This window comes from Mirounga leonina, unplaced genomic scaffold, assembly GCF_011800145.1.
Source record: "Mirounga leonina isolate KUSES-001 unplaced genomic scaffold, KU_Mleo_1.0 Mir_172, whole genome shotgun sequence".
In the NCBI taxonomy this organism is placed as follows: domain Eukaryota; kingdom Metazoa; phylum Chordata; class Mammalia; order Carnivora; family Phocidae; genus Mirounga; species Mirounga leonina.
Window position 1 is genome coordinate 7,081,975 of NW_023270442.1, and position 20,988 is coordinate 7,102,962.

General features: G+C 42.3%; 1 protein-coding gene across 4 annotated transcripts in view; it reads right to left on the reverse strand.

The window, feature by feature from the left end:
- The window catches only part of APP (amyloid beta precursor protein), a 258,633-nt gene that overhangs the window by 21,238 nt on the left and 216,407 nt on the right, over window positions 1-20,988 (reverse strand). For all 4 annotated transcript variants that reach the window (XM_035017531.1, XM_035017532.1, XM_035017530.1 and 1 more), the window contains one exon: window positions 6,299-6,520. In XM_035017531.1, coding sequence (XP_034873422.1) covers window positions 6,299-6,520 — 222 coding nt within the window. The remainder of the gene's footprint in view (window positions 1-6,298; window positions 6,521-20,988) is intronic.

Genomic DNA, 20,988 nt, shown 5'->3' on the forward strand with positions numbered 1-20,988 from the left:
GACTCATGAGGGAATCAGCAGTTAATCTGTGGTTTAAATACAGGCTGAAGAGCTGCTAGTTGGTCCCAGGGTCCACTTTAAAGCCACCACTGATTTACTCTGTGATCTTGGGCAAGCCAAATTCTTTCCAATCCTTGGTTTTGTCATAAGTAAACATGGTTTTTCCAGGGCTCAAATGTGCACACGTATGCACAAGAACCTTACAAATGATAAAGCACTATTCCACAATTCCTTAAAGAAATACAGAAAAAGCATCAAATGTATAGACAAAAAAAAAAAAAAAGTCTGAAAGATATTACCACAAAAAGTTATCATTAGTTATTTCTGGGTGAGGAGATTATTTCTAGAAACTTCTCTGCCTTTTCTTCCCCATGTGCATGTATTGTTTGAAAACAGTAATAAAACCTGGTCTGTTTTTTAGGAAGGTGTTAATAGTTTTATTGACTTAAACCCTAAGCCTGCTTTAACAGTTTGAGGCTGATTCAGTATGAATTAATATTCAGAAAGTAACTCCTGTGTTGAGTGAGCGGACATCTATCAATTTTTTTAAAAGACAATTATGACATCGTTGCCAGAAATGCGCACATACATCTACAAGACAAAGTGCTGCATTATTTCCCAGTCCGACACAAATACTTTCTAATTTTCCAAAATGAACTATTGCTTGTTTTACTAGAAGGTGACATCAATATAGTGTTCAAAACATTTTACAGTAGCTGTTTAGTAAATTAAAAATAAGAAAGAGGTCATCTTAAAGGATGATAAACTTAGGCAGAAATGTGTTATTCCCATGCCTTCAATAGTTTTGAAACAAACCTTCCCCTAAGAGAGGAGAGAAACAGAATGATTCACATTCTGGGGCTTGAGTTTGTTCTCATGCTGCTTATTGTAACAGACCAGTTCTAAGCTGAATGCTGCCGAGCACCGCCTGCCACCAGGCCAAAGGGAATGGAAGAATCAGCAAGAAAACAGGCCTGAATATAACATTATTTATTTTCAATTCCAGCACTTATTTTTGTATTTAATTTTTTAAAAGATTTTTAAAATTTATTTATTTTAGAGAGAGAGGGTGTATGTGAGTGGGGGAGGGGGCAGAGGGAATGAGAGAGAGAATCTCAAGCAGACTCCCCACTGAGTGGGGAGCCTGACTCGGGGCTTGATCTCACGACCCTGACATCACAACCTGAGCTGTACTGAAGAGTTAGACGCTTAGCCGACTGAGCCACCCAGGTGCCTCTCAATTTTAGCATTTAAAGAGATTTGGTCATTGCTTCTTTATTAGGCTAATTAGAAATATACCAGCGGGCAACGGCACTTTGCAATTATAAATATACAGTCTTATAAGACCTGTTGTGGTCTTTGAGAATATTATAGTATTTCACGTATGTATTCTATACAAGGAAGCTGACTGTTGTCCACTCCATGGCTCGCCTGCTCAGGCAATCGGGATCAAGCAGAACAAACACAGATGCCTTTAGCCAGAAAACTTCACGATCCATGGGAACAACAGTTTGATAAATAACAGCTTCACTTTTGGTTATCCGGTTGAGTTTCGTGGATATGAAAAAAACCACAAAAAAAAATCCCTCAAGGCAAACCGTAGCTGGTCAAAGAGCCTAAAATATCAGAAAACTGTGATATGCTTAGTTTTTCAATATAAATTAAAATAAGGCCTGGGTGTCTGACCCTCTCTCTGGACTCGACTGACTGGTCTTAAGAAAAAGCAATAAATTGTTGGTAAGCGTCTGAAGCTATGATGATAAGGACTGCATGAACAATGAAAGGAAATCCTTTGAGAATTTTAGGTATTTTCAGTGGCTCCGTGTGTGAGCATGTGTCTGAGACATTCACAAGGAACAAGGCCCTGGGGAGAGGGAAGAAGGGGAGGCAATGGGGAGGGCAGAAAGGGGGAGATTTTAGGACTGAGTCATTATATGGCTTGTTATAATCATTAATTTTTAAGGATATACTGTTTGGACTATAGGGTGACTCTCCCTGAGTCTCTGGTAATAAGATCCTGATTCTATAGAAAGAACAAATGAACGAATGAAGGAACAAAAGGAACGAAGGAAGGAAGGAGGGAGGGAGAAAGGGAGGGAGGGAGGAAGGAAAATAAAGGAAAGAAAAGAAAGAAAAAGCCACACTAAATATTTACTGTGTTGTAGATACTTTGCCTGCCATCTCACTTAATGCTCATACCTCATCTCTGAATTAAGAATTATTGTCACCTTTGTTTTACAGACCAGGAAATAGCCACAGAGACTCTCTAACTTGCTCACCACACCCAGCAGAGCTGGAATTTAAACTCTGATGATCCACACCATTCAGGACTGTGGGGTAGCTACTATTCTGTGGGATGGTGGGGATGTGAAGGGGTTCTTGGTTGTTACCACGAATACAGGGCAAGGGAGGACATTACTGGCTTCCAGGGGATGGGGACCAAGGATGCTAGATGCCGTGCACAGGGCAATCCCACACGAATAAAAATAGCTCTACATCCTCTACGATTTCCTAACTTCCTGCTGGACATTTGTTTATCTATGATTATGTGAGTTTACAGCATAACTCAGTTGAATATATAAACACAAAGCATTTTTTGCATAGTTCTTACTGTAACCTGGACTTTACTGTACACTAAGAGCTCATCACCGGGTACAATGAGGGAAGATTGTTTTCGTTAGAGCCTTCCCAAGAGTTCTTCACTATGTCAGGAAATCATCCACTGTTGCTCACAGAACCTGAATCGTGGAATCAGCCCTTGTGTCAGTCTACATTTGTATCTGTCACATCCATACAGGACAAACTCCTGACCACGTCACTCTTTCCACTAGCAGTCAAGCCTGAATACTTACGTGTTGAAACACTTATTATAAATTACATCCATTATATTGATTTTTCCCTTGAAACACTGTCAGTTCGTTTTATTTTAAGATTCACTGTTAAGGGCGCCTGGGTGGCTCAGTTGGTTAGGCGACTGCCTTCGGCTCAGGTCATGATCCTGGAGTCCCGGGATCGAGTCCCGCATCAGGCTCCCTGCTCAGTGGGGGGTCTGCTTCTCCGTCTGACCCTCTTCCCTCTCGTGCTCTCTGTCTCTCATTCTCTCTCTCTCAAATAAATAAATAAAATCTTTAAAAAAAAAAAAAGATTTTGCTTTATCAATGACAGGTCTTTATTTAACAAGAGTATCAGCTCTTCTGATGAGGCTTGGGCAATGTGAGCAGCTGGGTCCTGGTCAAGGGTCCAGAGGCACTCAATCAAGGACTTTGCCCAAACGGGCATCTTGGCAGCACCCAAGGGCCCAGGGGGGGTGTCCATATGCACAAGCACAGAAAGTCTCCTAGGACCCATGGCGGACAGGCCACTCTCAGAGTCTCCTCCTGAGTGGGGGTGTTTAGAGTGGGGTCTCTAAAATCTCTTGTGCTTAGCCTTCCAAAAACTGATCACTTTGGAGAAACCCAGTAGTGAACCCAAACTTCTTTCTTTCTTGGGTTATCGGGCAAGTGTTGGGGGGAGAATCACTGCTTGCCTCCTATCTTGGACCAAGACTTCCTTCTTATTTGATTTGGGAGGACAGTCAAGGGGTAGAAGACCAGGAAAACGGGGGACGTGTTGCCAGTGGCATCAGAGTTTGCATTTTAGGAAGCAGGTTTGGTAAAACAGTTCCTCCCTCTATTTCTCCTTAAAAAGAACAACCAATATCCTTGCATTTCTTTTCCTTAAACAGAGTCGGTCAGTTTGGCTACTATTTAAAAATTTTAATATAAGCCAAATGTTTACTAGAATGCATATACTTTTTAATGGAGACCAAATATATTCATATATACATATGAAGTCAAGATGAAATGCCTGGAGCACAAAAAGGAAGATTTATTTAACTGTTGGTATTATTTATACTACAAATATGACAAATGCAAAGTTAAATTTACCTCATTAAAGATACCAAGGAAATGCGGTATTCACATTAAGCAGTTAAGCTCTCAGTAAGAGTGAGAAAGTAAAGAGAAAATCTGAAATTCAGGAAACGCAACACCTTCTAGAAGAATATACACAATTTTGCTATTCTTTTTTTTTTTTTTTTTTTAAAGATTTTATTTATTTATTTGACAGAGAGACACAGCGAGAGAGGGAACACAAGCAGGGGGAGTGGGAGAAGGAGAAGCAGGCCTCCCCCTGAGCAGGGAGCCCAATGTGGGGCTCGATCCCAGGACCCTGGGATCATGACCTGAGCCGAAGGCAGTCGCTTAACCAACTGAGCCACCCAGGCGCCCACAATTTTGCTATTCTTGGTGCTATGTGGCACCAAGATCATCGCATTTCACCGTATTCATTAAGTTTGAAGAAGCTAACATAAACAGGGCTGAGTGTTTTCGTTGTTGTTGTTCTTCTAAAAACTCTATATAGCCCACATTTGTATAGGATTCACAACATTTAAGGGAAATACCAAGTATTACATCAAACATACACAGTAATTTCTACAAATTAATTTTTACTCTGCTAATGTAGCTTACTTTGCTTTCTAAATCTTTCCATAAACTTTACCATAAATAAATTACAATTTCTAGTTTTTATTATTTTTGGGTGTGTGTGTGATCATAAAAATTCAGGTAGGCTCCGAAAGAGGTTTTATCCTACTTTTCCAAAGTCAACAAGTAATGGAAAATATTAAATGGGAACATTTTACTTATAGAAACTATGTATTTGAAAGATGTGAAAAGGTCTCCGATTACGAGAAAGTGATAGGAAGTTCTTTGTAAATTATAATTTTAGAATCACTGCAGTTGAATAAATTCTCAAAGGCAGGGGTAATTTTTAACAAAGAACAGTCTAATCTATACATTTAAATTCTTTTTTCATAAAAAGCTAAGGGTTGGACATAAATGACAAACATTTAACATTATTTGGTAAAAAGGGCATTAAGGGTTGTAATTTTCTACCAAAGGAAGTTTGTCAGACTTCAGTCCGATGTGGGACCTACTTCTCCCTGAATTAAACAGCTCCTTTAACAGCACATTGAGCCCTTTATACCAAATAATTTTTCCTGTTAAAGGAAAAGAGGAAATCTAGTGTGCGTTCAACTTACAAATGAGACTGGACATTTTCCACAAAGAATTTTCATTAGTAACTGAATGAGGAGGATTTTAAAAGACCAAAATGTATCCACCTATTAAAAAAATGGTATAGTCAGCACTCTCTTATTAATAAATTTAATAAGGAAGTTACCCTCGTAACTGAAGTTCTTCAATTTTTAGAAGTCTTTAAATTTTTTCCCTATGTCAGAATTATTTTTATAAATGGTGAAGTGTTAATTACTTTTATGTTACAAATGAGTAGCTGGTATTATTACTATAAGGTGCACTTTTTTCAAATTAATGCAACAAATATGGGGTGATTACTCACATGGAAATTGTCCACAGAAAGATTTTCTGTAATGGTTCTTCAAGAAAAAACTTCTGTAGTATACTTAAGGTCTGATACTGAGCTCAAATTTAGTCTGCGGTGTATGCTGACTGCATTTTGAGGTATCTTCACTATAAATAGTCATATTACAGTTATTACCACTATCTGAACTTGCCACTCTCATAAAGACACTCACAGGTAAAATCTGGTGTTCTTAAAAAAAGTGCTATTAGTGTTGAGAAATCAGGTGTTCCTGTGTTTGAAATTGCGTACTTCTGAACATGTAAAAATGTTTATGGAATAAAAAGAACTAAAAGATGTTGTCTCATTAAGAAATACTACTTAGAAGTTTCTGCTAAGAAATCCCTGTGAATGAAATCATCCAATGTGCAAATTTGTTGACAGAGAAAATCCTCTCTGAGCTATCATAGGACAAAACACGTAGATTGATTCGCTTCTGAACTCTGAGAGCTGCCTTAAATTTAACTTTCTAAACACAAAGTTGCTTACATCTTCAGCAAAATTACATTTTATTTGTAGGTGGTTCTTTATCTTTGCCTGTAACATTCGGTGCAATCTGAAATTTAATGCACTAGAATAAATAACCAGCAAAGACTATTTCAAATCTCTGTTTCTGCAGGCCCCATGAAAACTTCTCCCCGCGGGAGAAAAACTGACATAATTTCATCCCGTCTGTTTGCTCTGAAGGTGAGCCTAGACTGTCTGCTGCCTCATAAACACACACTGAATATTGTTCTTTTTTTCCAGAAGCAACGAAATACCTCTTGGTGAGAGAGTATTTTGTTTTTCGAATGCATATAAGAAGTCACCACTCAAGAATATCAGAAAGATGTATATACACACAGACCAGAATGTTCTTGTTCTCACCAGGGCCTCTTACCTTCATTTTCTGTATTGGCTGGCACCGAGTCGACCCCAAAAGGATGCCAGGGTTGGAGATCGTCCAGGCCGAACTCCCCATTCACGGGAAGAAGCTCCACGGTGGTTTTCGTTTCTGTCAAAGACGGCATGAGGGCATCGTTTCCGTAACTGATTCTTGGTTCACTGATCATGTTGGCCAAGACGTCATCCGAGTAGTTCTGCTCTTTCTGAAGCAGCTCATCTAAACAGAACAGAGCCGTATGTATGGTGGGTCACAGCAACACGCAGGACTGCCGCAGGGGCTACCATTTCCTGTCAGCCAGACGCAACCTGAACTGCTCTGCACACACGACCTCATGCACAGCCAGGAGGTGGGTACCACCGTCGGCTCCATCTGACAGATGTGAAAACTGAGGCCTGTGGCAGCTGAGGCACTTATGTAAAACCACAGCAAGTGCCCAAGGCAGGATGTGAGCCGAGAGATTGGCTGTCACCTAGGCTGCGGCTTCCGAACGGCTGTACCACTCCTCCCCACGATGAAGGACCTCAAGAGTGAAATCTCCCCTTCCTCCTCGGACACAGGCTCTGGTATCCTGTGATCACAGGGGAATCAACAGCGTGCTCTGCTGAGCTGTGTGCCGGGACATGGTGGCAGCGTGCAAGGGACAGTCACTTTCATGCTGGAGGATGTAGTCCAGCGAGTCCCCTGTCTGTCCTTGAACACGTGTAAGGACAAGAGAAGTGTAACTGGGTGGCAGCCTGCTCCGTTCTTGAACAGTTCTCACTGTTTTGCCGTGAACAAATCTGCCTTCCCCCAAAGCCCCCTAGGTGCTGCATGATCTATGTCCTGAGGCAACAGAGAGGCAGTCCCCTTGCCCTCCCAGTGGTGGCCTCGCACACATGAAGCTCTGCTGCAGCCTGCTCCGCTGGGGTCGAAACCTCCCTGCCTCCCAGCATCTGTCTTGCCCTCTCGGGCCAAATTTCCTGCCTCTTCCCGCTGCCGTTTCTCTTCAAAAAATGCTATCAGTTACCAACACCCCCTTTTTAAAGATTACTTATTTATTTGACAGAGAGAGAGAGAGCGAGCACACAAGCAGGGGGAGTGGGAGAGAGAGAAGCAGGCTCCCTGCAGAGCAGGGAGCCCGACATAGGGTTCAAACCCAGGACCCCGGGATCATGACCTGAGCCGAAGGCAGATGCTTAACGACTGAGCCACCCAGGCGTCCCTCAGTTACTCCTCAGTTACTAAATAAAACCAACTTTATGGAACATAATTGACTGATCTAGACTCGTGAAGATTCCTACATTATACAATTCATTACTGCAATGCATTTTTACTGGAAAAGAGAGTTGGGAATATAACCTTGTACTGATTGGAATCATTGCTTTAAATACAGGGTTATAACAAGATTTGTGACTCTCCTATAATTCCACCACAGGTCACCAGGTTTTTCTGTGGAATATATTTTTTAAAATTAGACACCCACGAATAGCATGTGTGCTATTAAAAATGATAATTAATCAGAATATCTCATCTCCCAATCATACCTCTGTCAAGAGTTCACTGTATTATATATTTCAGACCAATCACTGGTTAGTATTATTGCTGCAGAAGATGAAGAAAATAAAATCAGGATTTAAATTTGATTTGTAGGGGCGCCTGGGTGGCTCAGTTGGTTAAGCGACTGCCTTCGGCTCAGGTCACGACCCTGGAGTCCCAGGATCGAGTCCCGCATCGGGCTCCCTGCTCGGCAGGGAGTCTGCTTCTCCCTCTTCCCTCCCCCCGCCATGTGCTCTCTCTCTCTTTCTCTCTCTCTCTCTCAAATAAAATCTTTTTAAAAAAATAAATTTGATTTGTAGTATTTTCCTATCATCCTTCACCATTCTCTTTAAATTGAAAAAAAATTTTTACCTGAAAAAATTCTGCTCCAACAGGTCAATTAAAACAATTTGATAGAAGAGCATTAAAGCATGAGATTAATGTCCTTCTCTGGAGTCAGTTTTATTGCGAGATACCATTTTAAATGATGAAATCCCAAGACAATCAGTCCTTCTGAAGTCTAATTGGAGTTATAATATATAGCTATTTGCTGCTGCACCATTCTAAAATTCAATATTTGATGCTTGTAATAACCTTTCCCATGCAGATGAAAGGGCCCCATTAGATTTATTCCAACTCTTTCAGGTCTTACACAGTCATGGGTAATGGCTAATAACTTAGCCAATGTCTGCTTTAATAAATTAAATGGGCATTTCTTTTATATAAATCTTATGCTTCTGACTGTTGAGCACTTACAATACTAAAGAGATGATCTTCTGGAATAATTATTGGCGCTCACACGTTCGTCTGAGAGGGAATAACCTTCACCAGCACGATCTGCTCTTGGCTCCACCTCGAGGCACGTTGGTATCTTTGTGGCATTTACTGCCACTTTCCCTCTGGAAACTCTTTCTCTCTGTCTTGCAACCTCAGTACCATGCTGGTTCCCTGTGACTTCTCCGAGGAACTCCGCTTGTTCCTTTTTTCTAATCTCTTCATCCCTATGTTTTCTTTTTGTATCTCCATCCAACTCTTTCTGCAATTTTTCATTTGGAAATCCATCCCCTCTTGAAGCTCTAAGGATGAACTGGAAATGTCTTTCCCCAGAGTTCATTTCTTCCTCCCACTCTAGGTTCTATATATGTCTAAGTTTGCTGGGCCTATTAACTTACATCTCCCATGAACTTAGTATGTACGAAACTGAGCTCAAGGCCCCCTTGCTCTCCCTCCTGCCTTCTCCTGTTGTAATCATGGAAGAGCTATGATCCCAGCCACAGGTCTGAAATCTCCATAACCATCTGTAGCTCTATTTCTTTGCGTCCCATACATTACTGACAACTTGATTTTTTTTTTTTTAAAAGATTTTTTTGACAAAATTTATTTATTTGGCAGAGAGAAACACAGCGAGACAGGGAACACAAGCAGGGGGAGTGGGAGAGGGAGAAGCAGGCTTCCCGCTGTGCAGGGAGCCCGATGCGGGGCTCGATCCCAGGACCCTGGGATCATGACCTGAGCTGAAGGCAGACACTTAATAACTGAGCCACCCAGGCGCCCGACAACTCCTTTTAAAATTCCATTTTTGGATTCTCTCTCTTTTTTTTAAATTTATTTGAGAGAGAGAGACAGAGAGAGAGCATGAGAGGGGGGAGGGTCGGGAGGGTCAGAGGGAGAAGCAGACTCCCCGCCAAGCAGGGAGCCCGATGCGGGACTCGATCCCGGGACTCCAGGATCATGACCTGAGCCGAAGGCAGTCGCTTAACCAGCTGAGCCACTCAGGCGCCCCTCTGGATTCTCTTATTCATTTCTCACTCCCCCTTTCTACAATCTTCCTCCCTTGAACCATCATTACTTTCTGCCTTGATAACTGTGAAGTCTGTTGTTGTCTCTGCTCTGTTCCCCATATCTTTTTGTGATACTGAGGAATGGCTCTGCCTCATTCCAGTAACTCCCCATTCCCTACTGAATTAATCCCAAACGCTACTTTGCCAGATATTAAAGGCTCTCTGTGATCTGGGCCCACCTCATCTTTGTAGCTATGAGGCTCAAGCCCTTTGCTGTATACACCTGTGATACAGTGATTTATAATAATAAATCTATATTTGGTCTTTGTAGGCACAGAGCTCCTAAAACCCTTGAAATTTCATAGGTGATGAGAGGAATAAAGGTATCTTTTAGTTATGTTATGAAGCAACTTTTGAAAAGCCTATAGGTCACCGAAGGATGGGGGTGGTCACCAGAGGAACTAACCATGTGATCAGAGGGTTAGAACTTTCAGTCCCCCTCTGGGAGGGGAGAGGGGCTGGAGACTGAGCTCAATCGCCAATGGCCAACGATTTAATCAACGAAGTTTATGTAATGAAGCCTCTATAAAAACCAAAAGGACAGGGTTCTGGGAGCTCTGAGGTTGGTGAACACGTGGCGATGTGGGAACATGTTGAAAGCTCCCAGTCCTTTCCTACAGACTTTCCCACTTGGATGTTGCTATAATAAATCCGTAATCTAGTAAGTAAAATGTTTCCCTCTGTTCTACAAACTAATAGAACCTGAGGAGGAGGTGGATGGAACTTCTGATTTATAGCTGTGGTCATCAGAAGCACAGGTGACACCTGGACTTGCAATGGGCTGTTGGGGGCAGGGCGGTGGGAGTCTTGTAGGACTGAGCTCAGACTTTTTTTTTTTAAAGATTTTATTTATTTCTTTGACACAGAGAGAGATAGCCAGAGCAGGAACAAAAGCAGGGGGAGTGGGAAAGGGAGAAGCCAGGCTTCCTGCCGAGCAGGGAGCCCGATGTGGGACTCCATCCCAGGACCCTGGGATCATGACCTGAGCCGAAGGCAGATGCTTAATGACTGAGCCACCCAGGCGCCCCTGAGCTCATACTCTTGTGGGATCTGCACTACCTCTAGGTAAATAGTATTGGAATTGGGTTGAATTGATTGAATTCTCCAACTGGATGCTGGAGAATTGCTTGGTGGTATGGAGAAAACCCTACATATTGGAACTGGACCGACAGCTCTTTCAGACCGAGTGGCTTAGATTATCTCCAGATGGGACCAGGCATTCCCATCAGGCCACCTTTACTCTCTGTTCCTGCTACATGGGAAGATCATCTCTGCTTATTTAAATTATATGAACTTTTGAAAGATCAGCTCAAATGCCCTCTTCTCTATAACTCTACTCTTAACAACTTTATGAGGATTATGGACATTATTATTTTTATGAGACGGGAAACTGAGGCTGGGATGGATGACCAAATCTCTTTAAGATCCCATGGCCAGTGGGCGTCAGTGCTGAAGTCCCTGCTCTGGGCTGCAGAACACCCACCTCCCTGCCTGCGACCCCCACCTATCTAGCATCCACAGCCCCAGAGCAGAGCTCACTCCTGGTCTCAGCACTGCATCGCTTATTTGCAGAGTGATTATAAGCCTAACTGTTTCAGAACGTTTGTCACACTTACAGGGCTGCAAGCCGACTCAAACACCACCAGCTCTATGGAATGGTTATTGCTTTTGCACCTTTGAATAGGCATTTTCCAGGCACCGGAGCTGAAGGGAGTCCTGTACCCGTCTCAGCCCATGGCAGTAAAAAGGGTAGAGCAGGAAACAGTCACAGTGGAAAATCTTACGTCTGTACTTCATAAAATATCCAGGACATTTTGGGTTGTAGCAAATCGTGGTGCCTGCTTTTCTCTTTTATCTCTTATGCTGTTGGCAGAAAATTTCCTCCAAATGGCCACTCAAATGTTAAGCCCCATGGTAGTTAATTTTCCTGGTTTATTATATTCATGTTCAGAATATGAGAGAATGAAACATTCAAGAAATGTTACATTTTTGGCAGACTGAAAAGCACTTAGGCTTTTTTTTGGGGGGGGGTACAAAATAGCAGAAATCCATGTTTTAACCTCAGTTTAATGCAGAAGATTTATAAACAACCATCTCTGGTTATCTCATTTGGAACAATGAAGTCTGTGTGGTTTTTAAGGGACAAAAAGCAGGCGGAAATGACAGATTATCATTCGTGGGGGTAGGATTCCATTTTGCGATCATAAAATGTCAGAAGGCAGCCAGCTACCTCTTGACATTAAGGGCTCGGGATTTTACCAAAGGCGAACACAACTGGCACCAGGCAATTCTGCCTGTGATTAAAAAAAAAAAAAAAAAAAAGCAGAGCCACATAGGATATTTCAGTGTGCATTCTTTTTTTTTTTTTTTTAAGATTTTATTTACTTATTTGACAGAGAGAGAGACAGAGAGAGAGCACAAGTAGGCAGAGTGACAGGCAAATGGAGAGGGAGAAACAGGCTCTCCGCTGAGCAGGGAGCCGGATGCGGGGCTCGATCCCAAGACCCCAGGATCATGATCTGAGCCGAAAGCAGCCGCTTAACGGACTGAGCCACCCAGGCGCCCCTTCAGTGCGCATTCTGAGTGGGGCTTTAACTTTGAATTCTGTGGTTAAGACTCACTGCACAGAAACTACACGTCTAGTATGTTTAGTGGCCCTGATGGATTACCTGTTTATCTGAATTAATTTAATATTTTACTGTGATGGCATATACTGGTGATTTCCAAAGCTTTTAAGGATCTAAATTGGCCAGCTGCTGTATTAAACTAAGACACAAGGTTCATTTCTTCCCTAAGACTCTCTTTTTTCCTTTCTAAGAGCTACTTCTTATTGCCCAGAATTACAGCAGCCATCTCTGGAGTTAAATTTATATTCTGTAATACCCAGCATACACGGGCGTTGTAGTTAGAAGTGGAAATATTTGGGTGCCTGGGTGGCTCGGTCGGTTAAGCGTCTGTCTTTGGCTCACGTTGGGATCTTGGGGCTCCACATTGGGCTCCCTGCTCAGCAGGGAGTCTGCTTCTCCCTCTCCCTCTGCCCCTCCCCCCGTTCATGCTCTCTCTCTCTCAAATAAATAAATAAAATCTTAAAAAAAAAGAAGTGGAAATCTTTAACTGAGTTCAGGGATGGTAACCTTTAACCTACAGCTTAAACAAAACAGGGATACTGGGCGCCTGGGTGGCTCAGTCGGTTGAGCGACTGCCTTCGGCTTAGGTCATGATCCCAGGGTCCTGGGATCGAGTCCCACATCGGGCTCCCTGCTCTGCGGGGAGCCTGCTTCTCCCTCTCCCACTCCCCCTGCTTGTGTTCCCTCTCTCGCTGTGTGTCTCTCTCAAAATAAATAAATAAAATCTTAAAAACAAAAAAACAAAACAAAACAGGGATACTCAATTTCAAATATGAAACATACAGCAAACCTTGTCACCTTGCCCTTTTAAAAAGTGTGTTGAGGATTTATACCAAGCATACTTAATAGTTGTGAGAAAAAAAACACCTTACCATTTAGTTATCATAGAAAATATTTAAAATACTTTGAGGTGATGGGGATGAAGGAGTGCGGAATCACCATATTCTACACCTGAAGCTGATACCACACCATGTGTTAACTAACTGGAATTTAAATAAAAACTTACATATTTTGAAGAAAGCAGCATCAAGAGAGTCCCCCAACAGTGATATCATCTTCAAATGACTAAAATACTTTGTTTTTGTGGAAACAGTAGATTTCTATGATAGTTTGAGAGAAACGGCCCCATAAAAGGATTGCTGAATGGGAAACAGAAATTCTAGATCATCTGTCTAACATGCCTCTTTAAATTATTAATCCACTACCCAAACTCCTTTTAAAATTTTAACGGCTGTATTTTAGGTTTCAAGAAAATATAGTTTGTAAACATTAAATCAGTTCTCTTTTACAAGCCTTAGTTACAATCACTGAACTATCTCTTCCACCTTTTAAATGTGTTTGGGGTGGGGAGGGAAGTCTCAGCCTTTTCCTCTGTAACACACAGCTATTAAAGGTCTGATTTGGAGACGGGCATCAGTTGAGGTCTCCTAGGCTTGCTGGTTTTTCTCTTCATAGGATTGAAACTGCACTGCTATGCTTGTTTATTTTTTTTCCTATTTTCTGATTCTTCTGGTTCCTGCTGGTAAAATATGTGCTTATCTGTAGCCTCTCCCCAAAACGGAAATTTCTTTTCAACTTTGTCTATCAGGGGATTCTCATATGACTCATTCTTACCTCTCTCTTTTTTAAAATAAATCATAATTTAAAGGTTTCTCTATGGTGACCTGTCCATTTCTGTTTTCACAAATCGTATCTTTTTAATAAATATTTGCTTCTGCATCTGAAAGAACTGAAGGGTTACACCTCTGTGCAATGCACCCCCCCCCAACCCCGCTCCCGGCAACCGCCACGGCTGCATTGGGAGTATCTATAAAAGGGGTGCAATTTTTCCCTGATCAAGAAGCTCCACTATGAATCCGCTGTCATCCATTCTAGGCATTTTGCCCACACCAGGCCTATGAGATCAGATTTAATTTCCCAAACACAGTTCTGTGCACGTCTGATTCATGGCTCAGCACACAAATGTCACGCTGGTTCATTATACTGAACGTTGCCACGGTCTCTGAAGCTCCCTAAGGCTCGCATTCCTCATCCATAGAATTGGAGGAGGTTGGATGGATGGTCTTAGCAGTTCCTCCACTTGGAATCCCGTTAGCTGTGCTCTTGTATGTAGGTGTCCCCCCAGAGCGAGGGAACCACAGTTTGCACACCACCGTGGTCCCCAGGTGACTCCCAAGCACGTCACAGACGAACCACTGCCAGTCTGTGCAAAGGTACTGCCACACAATGGTCTCAGTCGTCGCCTTCGTAACAGACACGAGTCTCAAATCAAGGTGTTCTGAAGGATGAGCATGGCCAGCGAGTAACAGCGCCAGAGGAAACCTGACTCCCACACACCATTAAGTCACGTTCTCAGAACCCAGCCCACTCTGAGCCTTGATGCTCTCAGGCACGACAATGCTTCGGAGTCAGAAAGCCACAGGAAAGGAAAGCCTAGTTACGAATTTCCTTTTTTGCCAGAACATTTGTCAGGCAGGAAATGACACAGGAGCTGGAACAAGGAAGTGTTCAGGAAACAAGTGTTCAGACTCCGAGAAAAAGAACATGCACTTAAAAGTGTAGAGGGCACTAGAGGACACACTTCAGTGCGGTGCTCCCCACTACTGAAGACCAGTCCTCGCTGGTGACTATTTTACTTCTAATCATGGACTTACCTATAGTTCAATGGAGCAGAAGCAGTTTATTTTTATCTTTTTTGGTGGGGAAAAGAGAAAGAAGGGGTGAGGGGCAGAGGGAGTTTTTTTTTTTTTTAAGATTTATTTATTTATTCTGGGGGGGGAGAGAGAGAGTGAGCATGATGGGGGGAGGGGCAGAGGGAGACAGAGAATCCTCAAGCAGACTCCCCACTGACCGTGGAGCCTGACGCAGGGCTTGACCCCAGGACGCTGAGATCATGACCTGAGCTGAAATTAAAAGTCGGACACTGAAGCTGTATTACAAAGCTGTAATCATCAAGACAGTATGGTACTGGCACAAAAACAGACACATAGATCAATGGAAAAGAACAGAGAGCCCAAAAATGGACCCTCAACTCTATGGTCAAATAATCTTCGACAAAGCAGGAAAGAATATCCAATGGAAAAAAGCCAGTCTCTTCAACAAATGGTGTTGGGAAAATTGGACAACCACATGTGGAAGAATGAATCTGGACCACTTTCTTATGCCATATACAAACATAAACTCAAAATGGGTGAAAGACCTAAATGTGAGATAGGAATCCATCAAAATCCAAGAGGAGAACACAGGCAGCAACCTCTTTGACCTCAGCTGCAGCAACTTCTGGCTAGACATGTCTCCAAAGCAAGGGAAACAAAAGCAAAAATGAACCACTGGGACTTCATCAAGATAAAAAGCTTCTGCACAGCAAAGGAAACAGTCAACAAAACCAAAAGACTACCGACAGAATGGGAGAAGATATTTGCAAATGACGTATCAGATAAAGGGCTAGTATCCAAAATCTATAAAGAACTTATCAAACTCAACACCCCAAAACCAAAAAAATCCAGTCAAGAAATGGGCAGAAGACATGAACAGACATTTCTCCAAAGAAGACATACAAATGGCCAACAAACACATGAAAAATTGCTCAATATCACTTGGCATCAGGGAAATACAAATCAAAACCACAATGAGATACCCCCTCATGCCAGTCAGAATGGCTAAAATTAACAAGACAGGAAACAAAAGAGGATGTGGAGAAAGGGGAACCCTCCTACACTGTGGGTGGGAAGGCAAGCTGGTGCAGCCACTCTGGAAAACAGTATGGAGGTTCCTCAAAAAGTTGAAAATAGAGCTACCCTACGACCCAGCAACTGCACTACTAAGGATTTACCCAAAGGATACAAACACAGTGATCCAAAGGGGCACCTGCACCCCAATGTTTATAGCAGCAATGTCCACAAGAGCCAAAATATGGAAAGAGCCCAGACGTCCATCGATAGATGAATGGATAAAGAAGAGGTGATGTGTGTATACACACACACACACACACACACACAGTGGAATCAAAAAGAATGAAATCTTGTCATTTGCAATGACGTGGATGGAACTAGAAGGTATTATGCTAAGTGAAAGAAGTCAGTCAGAGGAAGACAAATACCGTATGATTTTAGTCGTATGTGACTTTAGTCAAAGACAAATACCATATGATTTTAGTCAATCAAGTCATCTTGATTTAAGAAACAAAACAGATGAACAGATGGGAAGGGAAAGGAAAATAAAATAAGATGAAAATAGAGAGGGAGGCAAACCATAAGAGACGTTGAACTCTAGGAAACAAATGGAGGAGAGGAGGTGGGTGGGGGGATGGGGTAACTGGGTGATGGGCATTAAGGAGGGCACTTGATGTAATGAGCACAGGGTGCTATACGCAACTGATGAAGCACTAAATTCTACCCCTGAAACTCATAATATACTATATGTTAACTAAATTGAATTTAAATAAAGAATTAAAAAAAAAAGAGTTGGACGCTTAACCGACTGAGCCACCCAGGTGCCACCCTATCAATGGAGCAGAAGCTGTTTAAAATGCCGATTTGGGGGAGAACCTATGTGGTCTTCAAGTGATTACTGCACATGGCTGGGATGTCTTGATCTGTGTGTGACTCATGGGACAGCCATAGTGTGGCGCTATGACATCGCGAAAGCATGAGATCAACTGTACAAAGACACCTTCCACTTCTGTGGCTTTTTCAAGTCCATTAGCTCATTTGATACCCACAACAATCGTTACCGTGGGATTCCTACTCCATTGACAGTTGAGCAAACGGGGACATCCCTTTTGAGAAATACAGTTATCAAGTGGCAGAATTGGGATCTGAACCCAAGGATGCTGATTCCTAGTCCAAACATTTTCACTGTTCCATGAAAAATTTTATTTTATGGCTGACATGGTTATTTGATTAGTGACTGATATTATAGAAATATATACACATCTATCATCACAAGCATCCTGTTTCTCATTTTTTTGATAGATTTGGAAAACTGATGGATTCAGTGATTATCTTTTTTTCTTTTTTTTCATAAGAAGGAACCAAGGTAAGAGACTTTCGCCATGGGCCAAAGTCACAGAGCTTCTTGACAGTGGAGGAGCAGGGCTGAAAAGCCAGGTGGTTCCCAGCTGCACAACCATGCACTGCTCCCTACTCTAAGGGAGGCCTTATGTGTCACCTCCATTTGGACAGCCCACCCTCAAAGTATTTTCCCCTCTGAACACCCACCTCCCCCACATCTTTAGATTTGCCTTTCTCTGGAAGATTTACATAAATATGATAGCTATGTGAACTGTCATGAGGTTTCACCAATTCTGAGTCAAACTGGATAATGCAGACGTCTTTAGGTTTTGAGCTATGTAAATGGTTGACCAGCAGACTGACTCTGCATACTTAGTCATCCCAAATACCCCTTCTCATCGGCGGTGCAGGGACTAGAATACTTCAGCGGCCAAAAGAGAAAGAGCCATGGAGGATGCTGCCATGTTTCCAACTTGGGAAAAAAAATTACAGACATATTAGCACCAAGTAATGCTGTTCCACAAATCTAGTTTTTATTTTGATCTCCAGAAAACTGGGTCAGTCCTCTCATTTTTAGCCACACTACCGATCTTGAGAATCTCTCATAGTCTCTAAATTCAGACTTCACCTTTGAATCTGGGTTTATTTTTCTTTAGTAGATTCTGGGGGCACAGATTTTAAATGAAGCATGCTTTGTCCATTCATGGTAACAGACTGTCCCTGGAGGACACACAAACATGGCTGCACATCACTTGTGAGAATATTCCCTATCCCAAGTCACATCTCCTGAAGTATCACTTGTCTAGCTTACGACTAAGGGTATGAGGAAGTCCCTTTTCATTGTAGACAAATTTCCTCTCGACTTTCAACCAACAGAGATCAAACAACTTAGATCTACCAATGGCATCAGTCAGAAATCAAGATAAAAGTCAGTCCGTCTCCCCGGCATCTAAAAACAGATTAAAGCATTTCTTCTTCATGTTTACTTGTAGTTTTTGTGCCAGTGTTGTGATCCTATTTCCAACTACCTTAGGAATCTTGGTCCTGCCTGGGTGGTTGGCAGTCTAAGCAATCCTGAAGGGAAAAACCCTTCTAAAGTGTAGACCACAAACCAAACTTACATATTACAGAGAGAATCTCTGCAAGCATGCTGTGTTGAGGTGATATTTTGCATATGTAAGTAAGTGTCTTCGTTTTGAGGAAACACACCATGAAGAATTTAGGGGTAAAGGGCCAATATGTCTGTAAGTCACTCTCAAAAAAAGAAGTTTTATGCAATATTTTCAGACTCTCCTTTAAGTCTGGAATTCTATTAAAGTAAGAAGCTCACACTGTGGCACTAACACCGTGGTGCCAGATTTAACCTGCGTCTATCTGGAAGTTTCCTCTGGTCGATAAATACAGGGAAAATGCATATCTGACCATTAACGTAAGCAGATAAAACTACACGTCCTCTGCAAAGTAAAATAAAAACGAATACAAATTTTGATGACTCCTCTCCCTTAAACATCAATCATCTCATGTGATTTTTCAGGCGAGGAAACGCTTGTTCCTTCACATACTAGAGGAAAAACTGCCTCTCTTGGGCTAGTTGAGAGACGTGCACTTTTACTGTTAAACTGAAGGAGTTTCAAAGTATTTAGGATTATGAGGAATCTTCTCTTCGAACCGGTCTTTAAGAGAGCCTGGGGGCACCTGGGTGGCTCAGTCAGTTAAACATCTGCCTTTAACTCCCTGCTCGGCCGGGGGTCTGCTTCTCCCTCTGACACTTCCCCTCTCATGCTCTCTGTCTCCCATTCTCTCTCTCAGATAAATAAATAAAGTCTTAAAAACAAAACAAAACAAAAAAACCCCCCAAAAAACATCTGCCTTTAGCTCAGGTCATGATCCCAGAGTCCTGGGATTGGGCCCCTCGTCAGGTTCTCTGCTCAGCAGGGAGTCTGCTTCTCCCTCTCCCTCTGTTCCTCCCCTGCTCATGCTTTCTTTCGCTCTCTCAAATAAATAAATAAAGAAAGAAAGTCAGTCTTTAATAAATAAATAAAAAGAGCCTAACCCCTCTAGCATAAGCGAGGACTTCATCGTGCTTCCTCTTTTATATAAAAATGTGACATTTGGTAGTAATTACAAGAATAACACAAATTCGGTGCAAAAAAAAAAAATGCAGAAAACAAAAGAAATCATGATACTTCACTTGCAATCCCACCACCAAGACAGCCAAGAGTCATGTTGCCTTTCTTTTTAATAGTCTTTTTTTAAAATAGTTTTGCTCTTTACAGGATTATTTCAAATCTTCGATCGCTACTTTATCATCTAATTGTTAGGACTGTGGTTATGGAGGCAGCATTGTGTGAGGCTGCTGGAGGGGGCGGGGTGGCGCTTGGAATTGGACCCATCAGGTCTGAGGACATAGACATGGAGGCACGGGGATGAATCTCCCTCCGGTTTCATTTTTCTGGTAGGCTCTTCTGCATAGCTGGGGCAGGTTTTGTTTGCTTTCCAACAAAACCTGGGGTTTGCTCTATCGGGGGTCAGTATCACATTTCATTTTTTAAAAACTGCTAGTGCTTTCAGTGAGGACAAGGAAGTAAAATGAGAAAGGTTATTTTTTGAAAAGATACTGAAACCACAGTTTTACGGCTCTTGCATTTTTATAAAGGCCAAGTCATTCTGGCAACTGCACACAATCTGAGCTCATACTTGCCTGGAGCCTTCGCTGCTGGTGGCAGGGTGTTCTGAGCATCCACCCATAACATCCCCTTCTTTCCACCTGAGCTCAGAATCAATTAAGAGGGGACAAGTGGAGATGAAAACAACACCTTTACTTTCGATGAAGGCCAGGCCCTTATTAACCCACATGATGCTTTCTTTGGGGAGTGAGTCACATATAGGGCACGTTGGCCTGTCACTGCACACAGGAGAGGGAGTCTGAGGGATGCCCCTACAACCGTGTCCTGTCCAACCTGCACAGTGTAAGCGGTGATCCTGTCTGATGGCACCCTTTCCCAGACTTGTGAGAGATGCCTTTCTTGCTCGGGTAAGAGATATCCTGGCGGTGGACCAAGGGAATGGGACACAGTGCCCCTCTCAAGAGCTAGCAATCATTCTCTGCTGTACGCTGAAGAAAGTGCATTCTAATTGACTCATACCCAGTAAATACTTCTTTGATGGAATTCTATATTTACAAGGCTGTAAAGTAAGGCATGTTAGCTCATGGTAGAAAGTACGATTTTCAACATTCATAAATAGTTAATTTCACTCAAAGAGCCTAAAGATTTATGCTGACAGTTATAACGGTAATAGGCAAGTGTGGATAAGATCAGTGCAAATACACACACACACACACGTCTCATGAGACGAGGCAGGAAGAGATCCTGTTCCTGTGGACAGCACAGCATGTCTGTATACATGATAGCTCATTTGAAATGCATGTTTATGCAGATCAAAAAAACCCACGTTAGTCCTCCATGTTCTTCTGCACACTGACCTATTTAGGTTCTCTTTAACACAAAAATTTGCTCTGTACTAAACATTTCTAGAACAGCGATGGTCCTTCCTCTTCCGATTAGCTGATGTGAACGATCACTCAACAACGTATGGGGAAACCAAGCCTGGAGATGGAAAATGCTTGGCATCTGGGACTTGGAGACAGATGGAAAGTGTCTGTCTTAGGGAAGCATTAACAGTGCAGA